This window comes from Erpetoichthys calabaricus, chromosome 5 (assembly GCF_900747795.2).
Source record: "Erpetoichthys calabaricus chromosome 5, fErpCal1.3, whole genome shotgun sequence".
NCBI classification, from domain to species: Eukaryota; Metazoa; Chordata; class Cladistia; order Polypteriformes; family Polypteridae; genus Erpetoichthys; species Erpetoichthys calabaricus.
The window spans coordinates 241,940,654-241,957,729 of record NC_041398.2 but is presented as its reverse complement, the minus strand read 5'-3'; the positions used below and the strand labels follow the sequence as shown (position 1 = coordinate 241,957,729).

The 17,076-nt window shown below is 40.9% G+C and overlaps 1 protein-coding gene across 2 annotated transcripts in view; it reads right to left on the bottom strand.

Moving 5' to 3' along the window:
* The window catches only part of LOC114643040 (uncharacterized), a 304,597-nt gene that overhangs the window by 181,072 nt on the left and 106,449 nt on the right, over positions 1-17,076 (bottom strand). Inside the window, exons 6-7 of one of the 2 annotated variants that reach the window (XM_051928134.1) lie at positions 14,234-14,318; positions 10,181-10,260 (exon numbers count right to left, since the gene is read on the bottom strand). In XM_051928134.1, coding sequence (XP_051784094.1) covers positions 10,181-10,260; positions 14,234-14,318 — 165 coding nt within the window. Of the gene's footprint in view, positions 1-10,180; positions 10,264-14,233; positions 14,319-17,076 lie in introns of both variants that reach the window. The other variant, XM_051928133.1, reaches the window with a different exon arrangement.

The window sequence follows — 17,076 nt, the reverse complement described above, 5'->3', positions numbered from 1 at the left end:
TCTGCTTTCCCGAGGCAGCGAGAGCCGTGCAGTTCATCCAGAGAGGGTAAAGTGCAGCCGATGATCTGCTGGGCCGTCTTTACGATCCGCTGAAGTGTTCTCCTCCACGCTGTTGTGCAGCTGGTAAACCCCACGCAGAGGCAGCAGCACAGGATACTCTCGATAGAGCAGCGATAGAAGGACACCCGCAGTTTTTGGGGGATGTTATTTTTCCCGAGGACTCTCAGGAAATGAAGTCTCTGCTGAGCCTTCTCCGCCGCTCAGCTGTGTTCACACCCCAGGACAGGCCTTCCATGATGTGGACTCCCAGGAGGCGGAAGTCTGACACCCTCTCCACACAGTCCCCTCCGATGTAGATTGCTTTCATGCCCGTTTTCTTTTTCCTGAAGTCCACGATGAGCTCCTTGGTCTTACTTGTGTTCAGGAGCAGGTTGTTGTCAGTGCACCACGCTGTCAGCCACTCCACTTTGTCCCTGTAGGTGGACTGATCCTCCCCAGAGATGAGCCCCACCACAGTGGTGTCGTCTGCAGATTTGATGATGGTGTTGCTGTGGTGGCCGAGGGGGCGCAGTCATGTGTGTACAGCGTGAAGAGCAGGGGGCTCAGCACACAGCCCTGAGGAGCCTACCTACTGTACATGTCCCTGGGATGTGGCAGTAAAACCCATGAAGAAGACAGAGGGAGACATGGGTAGAACGTACACATTTTACACACATATCTCCAGACAGAATTCCATCTTAGGATAATGGATCCGTGAGGCAAAAGCGTTAACCATTTCGCAAAGGTGTTTTCGTCCATTTAAAAAAAGATCTTGAAATATCATCGAAAACCTATGCAGTTATGACTGCACTTCTCCATTACAATTGCCCAGGCCATGGAACATCTGTTACATAGTTGTAGTTACATACCCTGATGTTTTTATTACATTTTGAAAGTACAGATACAATGTAACTATGTAAGTTCACTTTTTTTTGGATCAGTGATAAATTGTTACATTGTAATTATATAAACTGTGGAATACCAATGACAACTGAGTAGTTAACTGTAGCGTTACTTTATATTACACAGTAATAACTCGTAGTTACACAGTACTTATACAGGTAATTACATAGTAGTTACAGTGTAATTATGGACACTACTTAATGTAAAGTGTTACCCAGTTCTGCTGGTGACTCCCCTGCTTCTCCCATCCAGGCTGTGCACCAGGGGAGTCGCCCTACCTGCAGCTGACCTTCTCTTTCTTGGCTGGTCTGGTGGCCTCCTGATCCCTGGCTTCGTTCTGCTCTCCCCAAACCGAGACTTGGGTTGTCCAGCGACCAGGGAGCTCATTCTGGGGCATCCACCTCCCAAGCCTCCGACTCCCGCTGCCTTCTCGGCCTTATGCGGTGAGCCACCCTCCTTCCAGTCACTCCCGCTCAGTGGGAGCGACCATACCAACTGCCCCCGGGTGCCGGCCAAACACCCTGCTAGGGCTCACTGCTCGTTCACGCACCAGCTTTCTCCTTCCTCCTTCCTTCTTCTTCTCCCTTAACCTCCGTTCACATTCTTTCCTTTTCCTCCTTTCCGCACTCACGCTCCTACTATATAAAATGGGGACGAGGTTCAGGTGTGGCGACTAGCAGTTCCCAGCCTTAATTACGGATGCGGTCAATTCCTCACCTGTGCACTTAAGCGAGGACCACCCGCAATCACGAAGCGCCCGGGAACTGCTCCAGCCCCTCTTTACAATAAGCCACGAGTGCGGCGATTATCTATTTAAAAAAAATGGCCTTTTCAATCTGAGCGGTTGACTCGCTGTACCACAGGGGGGTTTACCCTGTGAAGCCTGTGGTTTTATTTTGTAAAGTCTTCATAAAAGATGTTTTTCCACATATGGAATATTGAGTGTCTAGAGAATGACAGTGATGGGAAGCTGAGGGATCAAGACGACACGTGAAGTGTACTTCGGGGACCGGAAATCCAGAAATGCTGGTCCTGTACCATTTCAGTACTTTTCTAATAATACCAGTATATCACGCAACCCTAGTCTGGGTAACATCCTAGTTTAGCTATGCTCAGTGAGGAAGCTAGATATTTGCTTTTGTGATGGGCGGCCACCGGCACTACCTGGCCGGGACGCCGACAGAGTGGAAACAACCAGGGGAGAGGGCACTGATGAGGCAATACCTGCCCTGGGACACTAGAGGGCAGCCCTCCTGGGCGGCTGTGGCACCACAGATTCCCGCAGGGCATGTTGGGAGCTGGAGTTTGGTGAAGCCCCTTTGGGTTCTGTGGGGACCGCAAGGGGGAGCTGCAGAGCCACACCAGGGAATGATTCCAGGTAATACTGTGGAACCACCTGGGATATTCCCAGGACCTGAATAAGAGGAGCCACCTCACACCATCGAATAACCAGAGTCGGGAGGAAGAAGAAGACAAAGCCTGAGGAGGAGTGGAGGCGGATGGGCTGGCAGCAAGAAGGGACTGTGTATGTGATGTGTTGGTAATGTGGGCACTTGTGCTGTAAATAAATACGGGTGTTGAGTTGAACCGGTGTCCTGCCCGTCTGTGTCTGGGCTGGGGTGGCTGCACGCCCCCTGGTGGCGTCACACTTTCCTTTATTTCACTGTAATCATTCCTGCTTTATATTTTGATATGCATATAGAGGTAATTAGAGTCTCTGTTCTCGGCTCAAGTTAGTATGAAAAAGAAACAAAATGCATTCTTGATCCCTGTTAATCCATAGTAAAAAAAAGATTTGAAAGAAAATTTCCAAGATGGCCGAAGGCTTAGTAGAAAACTCTAATGAATAGAATCTTGACGTACTGTGCCTTGAAATCATCCATATGTTGGACACACCTTATCAATTAGAGGATTGCAGTGAGCCGGAGGGAGCCTATCCCTAGATGGGATGGTAGTCTATGACATGTAAAAATGAGAACAGAAAAGAGAAGAGAGATAAAGAGAGAGAGAGTGAGAGTGAGAAAAAGAGAGAAAGAGAGAGAGGGAGAAAAAGAGAGAAAGAGAGACAAAGGGAGAGAGAGAAAGAGTGAAAGTGAGAGAGAGGAAGAAAAAGAGAGGGAGAGAAAGAGAGAAAGAAAGAGGGAGAAAAAGAGAAACAGAAAAGAGAGGAACAGAGAGAAAAAGAGAAAGGGAGAGAGAGGGAGAAAATGAGAGAAAGAGAGACAAAGGGAGAGAGAGGGAGAGAAAGAGTGAAAATGAGAGAGAGTAAGAAAAAGAGAGAAAGGGAGAGAGATAGGGAGAGAAAGAGAGAAAATGAGAGAAAGAGAGGGAGAAAAAGAGAGAAAAGGAAGAGAGATAGGGAGAGAAAGAGAGGGAGAAAAAGAGAAAGAGAAAGAAAGAGGGAGAAAAAGAGAAACAGAAAAGAGAGGAACAGAGAGAAAAAGAGAAAGTGAGAGAGAGGGAGAAAATGAGAGAAAGAGAGACAAAGGGAGAGAGAGAGAGAGAGAGAGAAAGAGAGTGAAAGTGAGAGAGAGGAAGAAAAAGAGAGAAAGGGAGAGAGATAGGGAGAGAAAGAGAGAAAATGAGAGAAAGAGGGAGAAAAAGAGAGAAAAGGGAGAGAGAGGAAGAGAAAGAGAGAAAGAAGGAGAGAAAGGGAGAGAGGGAGAAAAAGAGAGAGAAGGGGAGAGAGAGGGAGAAAAAGAGAAAGAGTGAAAGGGAGAGAGAGAGGAAGAAAAAGACAGAAAGAGAGAAAAAGAGAAAGGGAGAGAGAGGGAGAAAAGGAGAGAAAGAGAGACAAGGGGGAGAGAGAGAGAGAGTGAAAGGAGAGAGAGAGGAAGAAAAAGAGAGGAAGGGAGAGAGATAGGGAGAGAAAGAGAGAAAAGGGGAGAGAGAGAGGAAGAAAAAGAGAGAAGGAGAGAGAGGGAGAAAAAAAGAGAAATGGAGAGAGGGAGAAAAAGAGAGAGAAAGGGAGAGACAGAAAGGGAGAGAGAGAGGGAGGGAGAAAGAGAGAAGTGCAGATAGGCAGACATACCGTGCGTTCAGAAAGTATTCAATGCCCTTTACTTTTGACGTGTTGTTGCCTTCAGTTTTTTTTCCTCTTATCAAGCAACACTCAATACCCCAGAATGACAAAGTGAAAAAAAAAAGATTAGGAAATTTTGCAAATTTATGAAAAATAAAAAACTGACCCATCACATTGACACGAGTGAGTGTTCAGACTCTGCACGTAGTACAGTACATTGTTGAAGCCTCTTTGTCAACATTTCCAGCCCAGAGTCTTCTTGTGTATAATGAGATGAGCTTCAAACAACTGTATTTAGGGATTTGCTGCCGTTCTTCTCAGCAGATCCTCTCAAGCTCTGACAGGCTGGATGGAGATCATCAGTGGACGACTATTTTCAGGTTCCTCTAGAGATGTTCACATGGGCTCGATCCCTGGGCTCTGGCTGTGCCGCTCAAGGTCATTAACACTAAGCCTCTCTCCTGTGTTGTCTTTGCTTTGTGCTTTGGGACATTGTCCTGTTAGAAGGTGATCCTATGGCCCAGTCTGATGTCCAGAGTGTTCTGGAGCAGGTTCTCATTAGGAGATCTTTACTCCAATCGGCTTTACATCAACCCTGATTAGTCTCCAAGGCCCTGTCACTAAAAAAATAACCCCAGGTGATGAGCGGTGCCTGGTTTCCTCCAGATGTGATGGTGAGAACTGTGGCCAAACAATTCAAAATTTGGTTTCATCAGATGAGAGAATCTTGTTTCTCACAGTCTGAGAGTCCTTCTGGTATCTTTTTGCAAACTCCAAGCAGGCCTTCGTGTGTCATCTGTCCACTCTGCCAAAGTGGCAGATCTGTGGAGTGTTTTAGTGATGGTGGTCTCCTGCAGGTTTTTTTTCCCCATCTCCACACAGAATCTCTGAATTTCAGAAGAGTGACCATCAGGTTCTTGACCTCCTCTCTTCCACGATTGCTCAGTTTGGTCAGGTGGCCACCTCTAGAAAGAGTCATGGTTGTTACAAACTTCCATTTAAAAATTATGAAAGCAACTCAGCTCTTGGGAACATTCAGTCCTGATGATATTTTTTTTAACCTTGGCATGGGACGGAGTGGTGGCTCTGAGGCAGGGTTCTGTGCTGGTAATCAGGAGGTTGCCAGTTCATATCCCATAAATGCCAAAAGTGGCTCTACTCTGTTGGGCCCTTGAGCAAGGCCCTTAACCTGCAATTGCTCCGTCCTGGGTGTGACGTCAATCTGCATCCAGCCTTGCAGGTAGGCCCTCCAACCTGTAGGGGAAAAACCTGGGGGTTGGTGGCAGAACTGGCACTCCAGGCACCATAAAAAACCTCACACTGGTTCCGCTCCATCTGAACTAGTGTGGTGCTGAGGTGGCTGCACTCGGGTCCTAACCTGGGGTCCTGAGTTGGTTTGTCATGTGGTGGGTGCAGCAATGTGCAGTATCAGCGCCTGCTCCTAACCTCCTCTTCTCACAATCCTGTCTCAAAGGTCTGCAGGAAATTCCTTCTACCTTGTGGCTTGGTTTTTGCTCAACTGTGGGACCATCTATGGACAGGAGTCCAGTCAATCAGAATGACCACAGGTGGGCTCCAAACAAGGTGCAGAAACACTTCAATGATGGGCAATAGAGTGGGAGGCATCTGAGCTAAATATCACAGCAAAGGTTCTGATATTAGTGTCAAGGTGATGTTGAAGTTTTTTTTATACTTAATAAATTTGCACAAAGTCCTAAAATGATGTTTTCTCTTTGTCATTGAGTGGTGTTTGATGATGGAACAAATGAATTTAAATGATTTTAGCACAAAGCTGCAACATAACATAATCTGAAACACATGAAGGGGTAAGGACACTTCGTTAAGACACCGTAGAAGGTAAGACACGAGAGAGCAGCACACTCAACAGACAGGGCAAGAGCTCTGGGCCTAAACACCCATTGGGATGGTTGCTCTACTTTATTCACATAATAATAATAATAATTCATTACATTTATATTACTCGCTCCTTGTTCATCCCTCCCTTGTGTTTTGGGTTTCTTCATTTTTGACTCTTCAGCACATCACTCTAGGCTGGAGCTTACGTACACAAATCAAATGTAGTAATTCACCGTTACTAGAAGTTCTCTGCAGCTAAACACATGCTGCTCATTTATATTTCCATTAGTTCAATATCAACATTAGCAACTTAATATATACAGTAATACTGTATAAAGCAAATACCATAAATAAAATGTCATAAGAAATCTTTTACATTACTTTTACTATTGTAAGCAGAAGATTTGTAATGATGATTTAGGCAACAGCCTTCAGGGTTTCATGTTTTTATTCCTATTAAACACTGCCGCCTAGTGGTGAAGTTCTAGATCAGGATTCTGTTTTCAGATTTAGATTTAGTTTTGGTTTTCACGTACACAAATGTAAAACTCAATGGCATGAAATGTCATTGTGGCAAACTGTCACTGAGTATAAAACAAAATATAATTAGGAGGAGAGAATTTAAGATAAAAAAGGAAAATATAAGTATATATAATAGATATGAATGTAAACTGTAGAGTACAAGTTAAATGCAAAAGTCACAGTAAGATTAGATAGATAGATAGATAGATAGATAGATAGATAGATAGATAGATAGATAGATAGATAGATAGAAAAAGTGAAAGGCACTATACAATAGATAGATAGATAGATAGATAGATAGATAGATAGATAGATAGATAGATAGATAGATAGATAGATAGATAGATAGATAGATAGATAGATAAGGCACTATATGATAGATAGATAGATAGATAGATAGATAGATAGATAGATAGATAGATAGATAGATAGATAGATAGATAGATAGATAGATAGATAAGGCACTATATGATAGATAGATAGATAGATAGATAGATAGATAGATAGATAGATAGATAGATAGATAGATAGATAGATAGATAGATATAGATAAGGCACTATATGATAGATAGATAGATAGATAGATAGATAGATAGATAGATAGATAGATAGATAGATAGATAGATAGATAGATAGATAGATAGATAGATATAGATAAGGCACTATATGATAGATAGATAGATAGATAGATAGATAGATAGATAGATAGATAGATAGATAGATAGATAGATAGATAGATAGATAGATAGATAGATAGAGTGAAAGGCACTATATAATAGATAGATAGATAGATAGATAGATAGATAGATAGATAGATAGATAGATAGATAGATAGATAGAAAAAGTGAAAGGCACTATACAATAGATAGATAGATAGATAGATAGATAGATAGATAGATAGATAGATAGATAGATAGATAGATAGATAAGGCACTATATGATAGATAGATAGATAGATAGATAGATAGATAGATAGATAGATAGATAGATAGATAGATAGATAGATAGATAGATAGATAAGGCACTATATGATAGATAGATAGATAGATAGATAGATAGATAGATAGATAGATAGATAGATAGATAGATAGATAGATAGATAGATAGATAGATAGATAGATAGAAAGGCACTATATAATAGATAGATAGATAGATAGATAGATAGATAGATAGATAGATAGATAGATAGATAGATAGATAGATAGATAGATAGAGTGAAAGGCACTATATAATAGATAGATAGATAGATAGATAGATAGATAGATAGATAGATAGATAGATAGATAGATAGATAGATAGATAGATAGATAGATAGAAAAAGTGAAAGGCACTATACAATAGATAGATAGATAGATAGATAGATAGATAGATAGATAGATAGATAGATAGATAGATAGATAGATAGATAGATAGATAGATAGATAGATAGATAGATAGATAGATAGATAGATAGACACTGTCTGTTAGAAGGTGGTCCTAAGGCCCAGTCTGATGTCCAGGGTGTTCTACAGCAGGTTCTCATTAGGAGATCTTTGCTCCTATCAGCTTTACATTAACCCTGATTCGTCTCCAAGGCCCTGACATTGAATAATAACCCCACGACATAATGCTATGTGGTACTGCACAGGTGATGAGCGGTGCCTGGATAGATAGAACAGACAGATGGACAGATGGATGGGTGGATAAACAATTTTTTTTGTACCCTGGGTGAAATTTAGATTTTTACAGGAGCTCTTTAAAGAAGTAAATACATAAATGGATGGATAAATGAATATATACAGTATACACACACACTATATGGTCTGAACACGCACCAGAATGACTAAAGGGGATGAAACATTAGAAAATTCCAGATGCGGCATAAGGTGACATAATTAACATAATTTAAAGCCTAATTTAAAGTCTGTATAGCCTTAGCAGCACAGATGTAGAGTAAAGTGACAATGATACAAATAAATGATTAAGTAGAGTTTAAAATCTGCATTTCTCAGGGGAAAAAGCTTCTCCTCAGCGTCTCATTCAGCACCATATGGCTGCGGAGGCATTTGCCTGAATGCAGCCTCTATAAAAGTTTATGACGAGGGTGAAATGTGTCTGCAATTATCCGTCTTGCCCTGGGCCTGCACCAATAGGTATAGACGTCCTGCATGCTTGGCAGTGATTCGTTCAGCACAGTATATCACCCTTTGCAGGGCTTTGTGCGTCTGGGAGTTGCACTTAACAAGAACTTCAGTAAAAACAATATTTGGAATTAAATTTTTGTCAACATTGCATTGAAATTTGATTCCATGTTTGGACTTTCATCGTGACAACGCAACATATAACTGCAAGTGAGTGAATATCGTTCCTTTCTCTCTATTAAATAAAAGGACTTTTTCGAATGTTTGTCCCTGTGATTTGTTAATTGTCAGAGCAAAAGCTATTCTAACAGAAAACTGTTAATGTTTTAATACGAATGGCATATCAAGATTTCCTTTGGTGTCTAATGTTAGATGTACTACATTACCTTTCTTGTCGCCTGTTAAAATTTTGCATGTCAGAATTGTTTGACCAATTTTGAACACAACTAATCTTACTCATCACTCAGACATAAATTACGCAATTACATTACGATACATCCTTCTTTCAAGTAATTCGGCTGGTGGAAGACCAGACGGTGCTAACAGTTGTAGATATTCTTCGTGATATCGTAAGTTGATGTTTTCATCTTCCGCACCATCACCACCTACTGTTTCAGCAGAGTCTATTGATACGCATTTAACCAATTTGCTGTGTAACCGATCAACAATTTTCGTGTTAATTTGTTTGACTTCATCATTTCTCGGTGCTAGGATCGCCTGTGTACTCATTTCGTCTGTTGATAAACCTTTGGGATAGGGCAGCATGGTGGCGCAGTGGGTAGCGCTGCTGCCTCGCAGTTAGGAGACCTATGGTTCGCTTCCCGTCTTCCCAAAGACAAGCAGGTTAGGTGCATTGGCGATCCTAAATTGGCCTTGGTGTGTGGGTGTGTGTGTGTCCTGCGGTGGTTTGGCGCCCTGCCCAGGGTTTGTTTCCTGGGTATTTTTTTTTTTTTGTTCTTTATTTCGCCTTATACAATTTCTTGTATTAGGAATTTGTGGAGCAATTACAGGTTAAGGGCCTTGCTCAAGGGCCCAGCAGAGTAGGATCTCTTTTGGCAGTGACGGGGATTCGAACCGGCAACCTTCGGGATACCAGCGCAGATCCTTAGCCTCAGAGCCACCACTCTGCTCCAGCAGACCCCTGTGACCCTGTAGTTAGGATGGATGGATGGATGGATACCATGTTAGGTTTGAAGATGATGCTAAAAAGACATGCATGAGATATACAGTTGGGTAGATATGAGGCCAATGAAGGCTTATGCAAATAAATGTAAAGTCTTTCAGCAAGAACAAAGAGGAACATACGGACGAAGCATAACAGAACATTTTGCACAACTATTTTTACTGAGCAGACTGTATATGGAAAAAATAAAATATTTTTGTGCAATTCAAAGTAGCACCATGGATGGTTTCAATTCTAATTTGATTAAGGTTTAAAGTCAGTAGGTGAAAGGGGAGTAATGAGCTTCTTTGGGCTTCATTGACTGATTCCTCCAAAGCCACTCCAAAGCTGTTCTCAGTCCAATGCCGATCTACTGTGGTAAGATAAGTAACAAACTACCGTACCATACATGAGGCTGTTGCAATAAAAGACAATATCAAACTTTTGACAAAACATTGTTTTAAACAAAAGGTTTCAAAGAGGAGAGCAAAAAAAAAAATCAAATGGTTAATTTACTGTTTCAAAGCAAAGAATAAATCTGGACATTCTCATTACCTGTTTGTAACACTGCAGTTTCATACAGATATGAAGTACTACTTAAGGATTTGGAGACCAGTTGCTTTTCAAATGGAGGTCTGCTGAAATAACAAGAGAAACAGTTTTGATGAGAACAGGATACTCATGTACCATATTCATGTAATGCTTCCAAAATATTATCAAGTTAAGATTTATAACTGACAAAGGAGCGGATTTTAACTAGGCACTACTTTGTAGTAGTACTCTGTGTGGCTCTGATGTTAGGGATCTGCACTGGCAATCGGAATGTTGCCCATTCGAATCCCGTAAAATGCCAATAGGGACTCTGCTCTGTTGGGCCCTTGAGCAACGCCGTTAACCTGCAATTGCTAAGCGCTTTGAGTACTGCGAAAAAGCGCTATAGAAATGCAAAGAATTATTATTATTTTGTAATTTGTTTCATTCATCCATAGTTCTTTGACTGAAGGCATCCTTTCTAACATTCATGTTGACCTTTAACCAACTTTCAGCTGTGTCTATCCTTTTGCTGAAAAACAGATTTTGGTTTGACATTAGTAGTTGAAGCAGAAACCTTGACAACCTTTAAGAAAAATCTGGATGAGATACTTAGAGAGCTTAGCTTTTAGCGCAACAGATGGTCTCCTCTCGTGTATCACATTTCTTATGGCCTTATGTTCGATTCACCTTAATTATTCTCTCGATCTAAAAACTGATATCCCATATTAGCCTCTATTTGTTTATACTAAATTTAATCTTTCCCACAGTTTATACTTCATAGTCCTGGAAGAAATTCTAGATTTTGACCAACCCTGTATAAGAGATGATCAGTGCGTTAAGTAGATATTACAAAGCATGAATGAGTGTATGGGAAAAGTCATAAAATATCCCTGGGCATCCTTCAAGATGAAGAAGGTGTTTTGTGATATCCTGGCTAAACTGGCCACCTCAACCTGGTCATTCTGGTCCTCTGATGGTCGCCTCTCCATTACTGGCTAACTAGCACTCTCCCACCTTGACCAGCCAATAGCTAATGTGTGCTGAGCGTACAGGACATTAAATGGCGGCTATCACATTGATGGTGGCTGAAGTGGCCCCCCACTGTCTATGTAAAAGCCTTTTAAACAGGTTAGCAAAGTGCTACTGTAAATAATGTAATGAATTAATTAAATAAATAATTATAAGGTGCCTTGTGTCACAGTGTGGTTTTGTTTCATTACAAGAAACACCCAAGAGATATTGGAAGATATTTTCAATGCAAGGCTAATATACTTTTAAAATATATCTCACTCCATAAAAATAACAAATATCTTCAAATACATACTCTTAAATAGAAGCACACAGTATATTTAAACATGTATTGTAATTGTTTTACAAAATATAAATTTGACAGTTTATTAATCCTAAGAATATCTTGTTATATTTTTGAAAATTTACTGCAGTATGCAAAAATAACAATATGTGTGTGTGAGGTGTGTGTGTATGCAAGGTGTGTGAGGTGTGAGGTGCGTCTGTGTGCATGTGCATGTGTGTATGTGTGTGAGGTGCGTCTGTGTGTGTGTGTTTGTGCATGTGTGTGTGTGTGTGTGAGGTGTGTGTGAGGTATGTGTGTGTGTGTGTGAGGTGCGTCTGTGTGCATGTGTGTGTGTGTGTGTGTGTGTGAGGTATGTGTGTGTGAGGTGCGTCTGTGTGTGTGTGTTTGTGCATGTGTGTGTGTGAGGTGCGTGTGTGAAGTGTGTTTGTGTTTGGATGTGTGTGTGTGTGAGGTGCGTCTGTGTGTGTGTGTGTGTGTTTATGCATGTGTGTGTGTGAGGTGTGTGCGTGCGTGTGTGTGTGTGTGAGTGTGTGTGTGTGAGGTGCATCTGTGTGTGTGTGTTTGTGCATGTGTGTGTGTGAGGTGTGTGTGAGGTATGTGGGTGTGTGTGTGAGGTGCGTCTGTATGTGTGTGTTTGTGCATGTGTGTGTGTGAGGTGTGTGTGTGTTTGTGTTTGGATGTGTGTGTGTGTGTGAGGTGCGTCTGTGTGCATGTGCATGTGTGTGTGTGTGTGAGGTGTGTGTGTGTGAGGTGCGTCTGTGTGTGTGTGTTTGTGAATGTGTGTGTGAGGCATGTGTGTGAGGTGCGTCTGTATGTGTGTGTTTGTGCATGTGTGTGTGTGAGGTGCGTCTGTGTGTGTGTGTTTGTGCATGTGTGTGTGTGAGGTGTGTGTGTGAAGTGTGTTTGTGTTTGGATGTGTGTGTGTGTGAGGTGCGTCTGTGTGTGTGTGTGTGTGTTTATGCATGTGTGTGTGTGAGGTGTGTGCGTGCGTGTGTGTGTGTGAGGCATGTGTGTGAGGTGCGTCTGTATGTGTGTGTTTGTGCATGTGTGTGTGTGAGGTGTGTGTGTGAAGTGTGTTTGTGTTTGGATGTGTGTGTGTGTGAGGTGCGTCAGTGTGTGTGTGTGTGTGTTTATGCATGTGTGTGTGTGAGGTGTGTGCGTGCGTGTGTGTGTGTGTGTGAGTGTGTGTGTGTGAGGTGCATCTGTGTGTGTGTTTGTGCGTGTGAGGTGTGTGTGAGGTATGTGGGTGTGTGTGTGAGGTGCGTCTGTATGTGTGTGTTTGTGCATGTGTGTGTGTGAGGTGTGTGTGTGTGTGTTTGTGTTTGGATGTGTGTGTGTGTGTGAGGTGCGTCTGTGTGCATGTGCATGTGTGTGTGTGAGGTGCGTCTGTGTGTGTGTTTATGCATGTGTGTGTGTGAGGTGTGTGTGTGAAGTGTGTTTGTGTTTGGATGTGTGTGTGTGTGTGAGGTGCGTCTGTGTGCATGTGCATGTGTGTGTGAGGTATGTGTGTGTGAGGTATGTGTGTGTGAGGTGCGTCTGTGTGCATGTGCATGTGTGTGTGTGTGTGTGAGGCATGTGTGTGAGGTGCGTCTGTATGTGTGTGTTTGTGCATGTGTGTGTGTGAGGTGTGTGTGTGTGAGTGTGTTTGTGTTTGGATGTGTGTGTGTGTGTGAAGTGCGTCTGTGTGCATGTGCATGTGTGTGTGTGAGGTATGTGTGTGTGAGGTGCGTCTGTGTGTGTGTGTGTGTTTATGCATGTGTGTGTGTGAGGTTTGTGTGTGTGCGTGTGTGTGTGTGTGTGTGTGTGAGTGTGTGAGTGTGTGTGAGGTGCGTCTGTGTGTGTGTGTTTGTGCATGTGTGTGTGTCTCTCTTGGACAAAAGTGAAGTAAGGGACAAACTTATAAACAGATTGTCCCAAACTATATGACTTTTGTCTGTGTGATTGTGCGTCTATATTAAGCATAATTTGAGAATGAAAATATCATTTAGAATCAAATTTGTCACATTATATTATTGAAATGCCAGAACTTACTGTTTAAAAAAAACATAACTAAAGTAACTTACTGTATTTGTGAGTTTAGTTCTTCTGAGTATCAAAGGTTAGAAACAAATATTAAAAAGTAAAACTTCAGGACAAGTGGGGCAGTTCATCAGTCAGGTAAAATTTTGTCATGGGCCATAACAGCATGGTGTTAATACTCTTTTATGGCAATTAACTTTCATGTAAAGGTGTCACGTTGCTAAAGCCCTTTGTTTTGCCAGTCTGACATTGAACTCAAATGCTGCCCTCATCTGTTTATTCTTTCAACTGAACAGCCTGCCCACATTAAGTCTGCATTCAGCTCGCCGATTAATCTCCCCATTGCAAGGTAGAAGTGTTGTGTAACTGATAAGATTATTCAGTTTCAACTCGATAGTTAATGTTAGTTAATTAAACGGCAAATAACTGTTAAAATTCCTAGTTTCCTGCTTTACTGGGCTAAAGCACTAGTAACAATTCAGTTGTCCCTAGCAAATATTGCAAATAAAGAAACTAAAAAAATATTCTTACCTAGTGAGGACTGCATTTGAATGATCAATTACCACTTCCGTTTCAAAATGGTGTTTATGTGCTGCTCACCAAATCAAATGTCTTGCACAGCAGTTTGTATGCATATGAAGATGTTGCTGTACAAATGTTTGCCCATTATAGGTGCTACAGTAAAACAAACCCTCGTGTATACACAGTATGCATTACACGCATGCAGAAAAGATATTTACCTGTTTGGCATGCATCCCTTCTCCATTTCCATTTTTACGCTGACATCTTTCACAAGGGTCAAAATGTCGCCAACTCTTACAATGTCTGCAATTAAAGTAAGAATGAGATATCGCACCATACAGGAAAGCAAAAGCAGATGCTAATGAATGCTTGAAGTCACTGTCAGAAGTTGAAGCAATATGAATAAGAAGGTGAACTGAAAAGTTATTAATTATTTGGTCTCTTGTAGTTGATTCTAATGAAGAATGGAGGTAAGAATTAAGCAGATTATACTTTTGTGTCAAATTTATTAAACAAACAAAAATTACCTAACAGTAAGTACACCTAGCACTTCATTTATGTCAGTAAGATCATTCTGGAGTTTATAATCTATAATAATAAAAGGCAAAGCCCTCACTGACTGACTCACTCACTGACTGACTGACTGACTGACTCATCACTAATTCTCCAACTTCCCGTGTAGGTGGAAATCTGAAATTTGGCAGGCTCATTCCTTACAGCTTACTTACAAAAGTTAGGCAGGTTTCATTTCGAAATTCAAAGCGTAATGGTCATAACTGGAACATATTTTTTGTCCATACACTGTAATGGAGGAGGCGGAGTCACGTATCGCGTCATCACGCCTCCTACGTAATCACGTGAACTAAAAACAAGGAAGACATTTACAGCACGAGTCACACGCGGGAACGAAGGTAAATGACGTTAATTTTTGACTGTCTTTTAATACTGTGTAAGCATACATATTAACACGTGCAATTAAACGTGTGCATTTACGGGGTGATTTCTGAGGCTTAAAAGCTCACCTTTTATCAAACGCGGGAAGAAAGGTAACTGACGTTGTTCACTGTCTTTTAATACTGTGTAACCATACATATTAACACATGTCCAATTAAACGTGTGCATTTACGGGGTGATTTCTCAGGCTTAAAAGCTCGCCTTTTACTAAAAAGGTAAATGCAAAACTATTTTCAATCAGTTTATTGAAACGCTCCCGTTAAGGATTGCAATAACATATTCGCGAGATAAAAGAACGAAGTAGGGGGAAATGGAGGAACAGCCGCAAACAGCGAAGAGCAAAAAATTTATTAAACAATTGAGAACGGAGCGAGTTAAGCATACAAGCATGTTCATAAGGGAAACAAAGCACGGTGTAAAACGTAAGTTTAAATTAAGTTTATAGAAACGCTCCCGCTGCGGATTGCAATAACATATTCGCGAGATAAAAGTTTAATGAGAAGACACGAGGTATAAACGAAGCACACGCCGTGGCGCAACGTTAGGGGCAACAGTTTCAACCATTCTATGATCTGCTTCTCGCAACTGAAAGACGGCACATGGCGGATGTTAGCCGACTTGCTGACCGCAACGTTAGGGGCTTCAGCTATGGCGCTGACGCAACATCTCAGTGCCAACACTTTGCAGACTGTACTTAAAAGACACGCCCTCCTCACTGGACAGTTAAAAACACCAATCAAACTAACGATGACATCAAGTATTACCCAATCAAAAGTAGGAAAGGAGGCATCTTCATAAAATGCGTGTGGGATGATTTGCATGAGACGCTGCTTTAAAAAAAAAATGATACAAAAAATACGGGATAAATCCCGTCCAGTATTGATTCAAAATGGGACGCGCAATTTCATTCTCAAATGCGGCACGATTCCGTATTTTAAAGGACGGGTGGCAACCCTACAGTGCCAGGTAACCACCCATACAATCAGATTGTGATTCAGACTAGGAATGCAATGAATGTAATTACCCCGATCTACATACAAGGCGAAAGTCTTGCAACATTCAAAGATCATGGTTTGGGATAATTAGTACTTATTAAGTACAACATTGAACATAAAAGAGCTTATGAAGCCTTGAACCGAAAAAAGCAAGATCTCAGAGATCGTAAAAAAAAAAAAGGAGGTAATGTCGTTTTACTCGCTGTAGATTTTAGTCAAACATTACCAGTTATTCCACGAGGGAGACCAGCACATGAACTCAACGCGTGTTTAAAATCCATGCTTCTCCCACGGTCGGTTATATGTCGCGTGTTCTCGGGTAGGTACACCAAAAAATGTATACATTTAAGCATGTAATGGGCAAATAAAAAATGAGGTATACCCGAAGGCACTGCAGTAGTACTCAATGTAACTTTACTTCTTAAATGTTAATGTTTTACTGTTTAATAATTTATACGCTTCTTATATATTGTTCAAATTCTTTTATCAAAATACCAGTGACAGCGCAATGCACGATAACATGGAGTGAATACACCATACGCATCCGCCCACGGCCGCCCTGCTGTGCGCAGATAGGAGTTGATTCTAAAATAAAATAAACATAAAAAGAGTAATACATTCATCACCCATAAAGCGGATAGCACACGTGACGTATTATATGTGTACCACATTTCAAGTCAATACGTGAAACGGTTTGCAAGCTACATGTGATTTAAAATCCTGGACAGACTAACGAAAAGCCACGGTAGCAAATTATAGAAGAAGATTTTACTGTTTAATAATTTATATTTATATGAAATGTGCTTCTTATATATTACTTCATATTCTCATATGATAATGATGTTAATGTTGTTTATATTGATTTCTATGTTATTGTAAGTGCATCTATGTGTGTATATGTATGTATGTATGTGTATATATATATATATATATATATATATATATATATATATATATATATATAAAAAATATATATATAAAAAATATATGTGTATATGTATATATAATATATCTGTATATGTGTGTATATGTGTGTGTATATGTGTATATGTATATATATATATGACAGCAACACTCATAACAATGACAACACAATTACATTGACAATCATG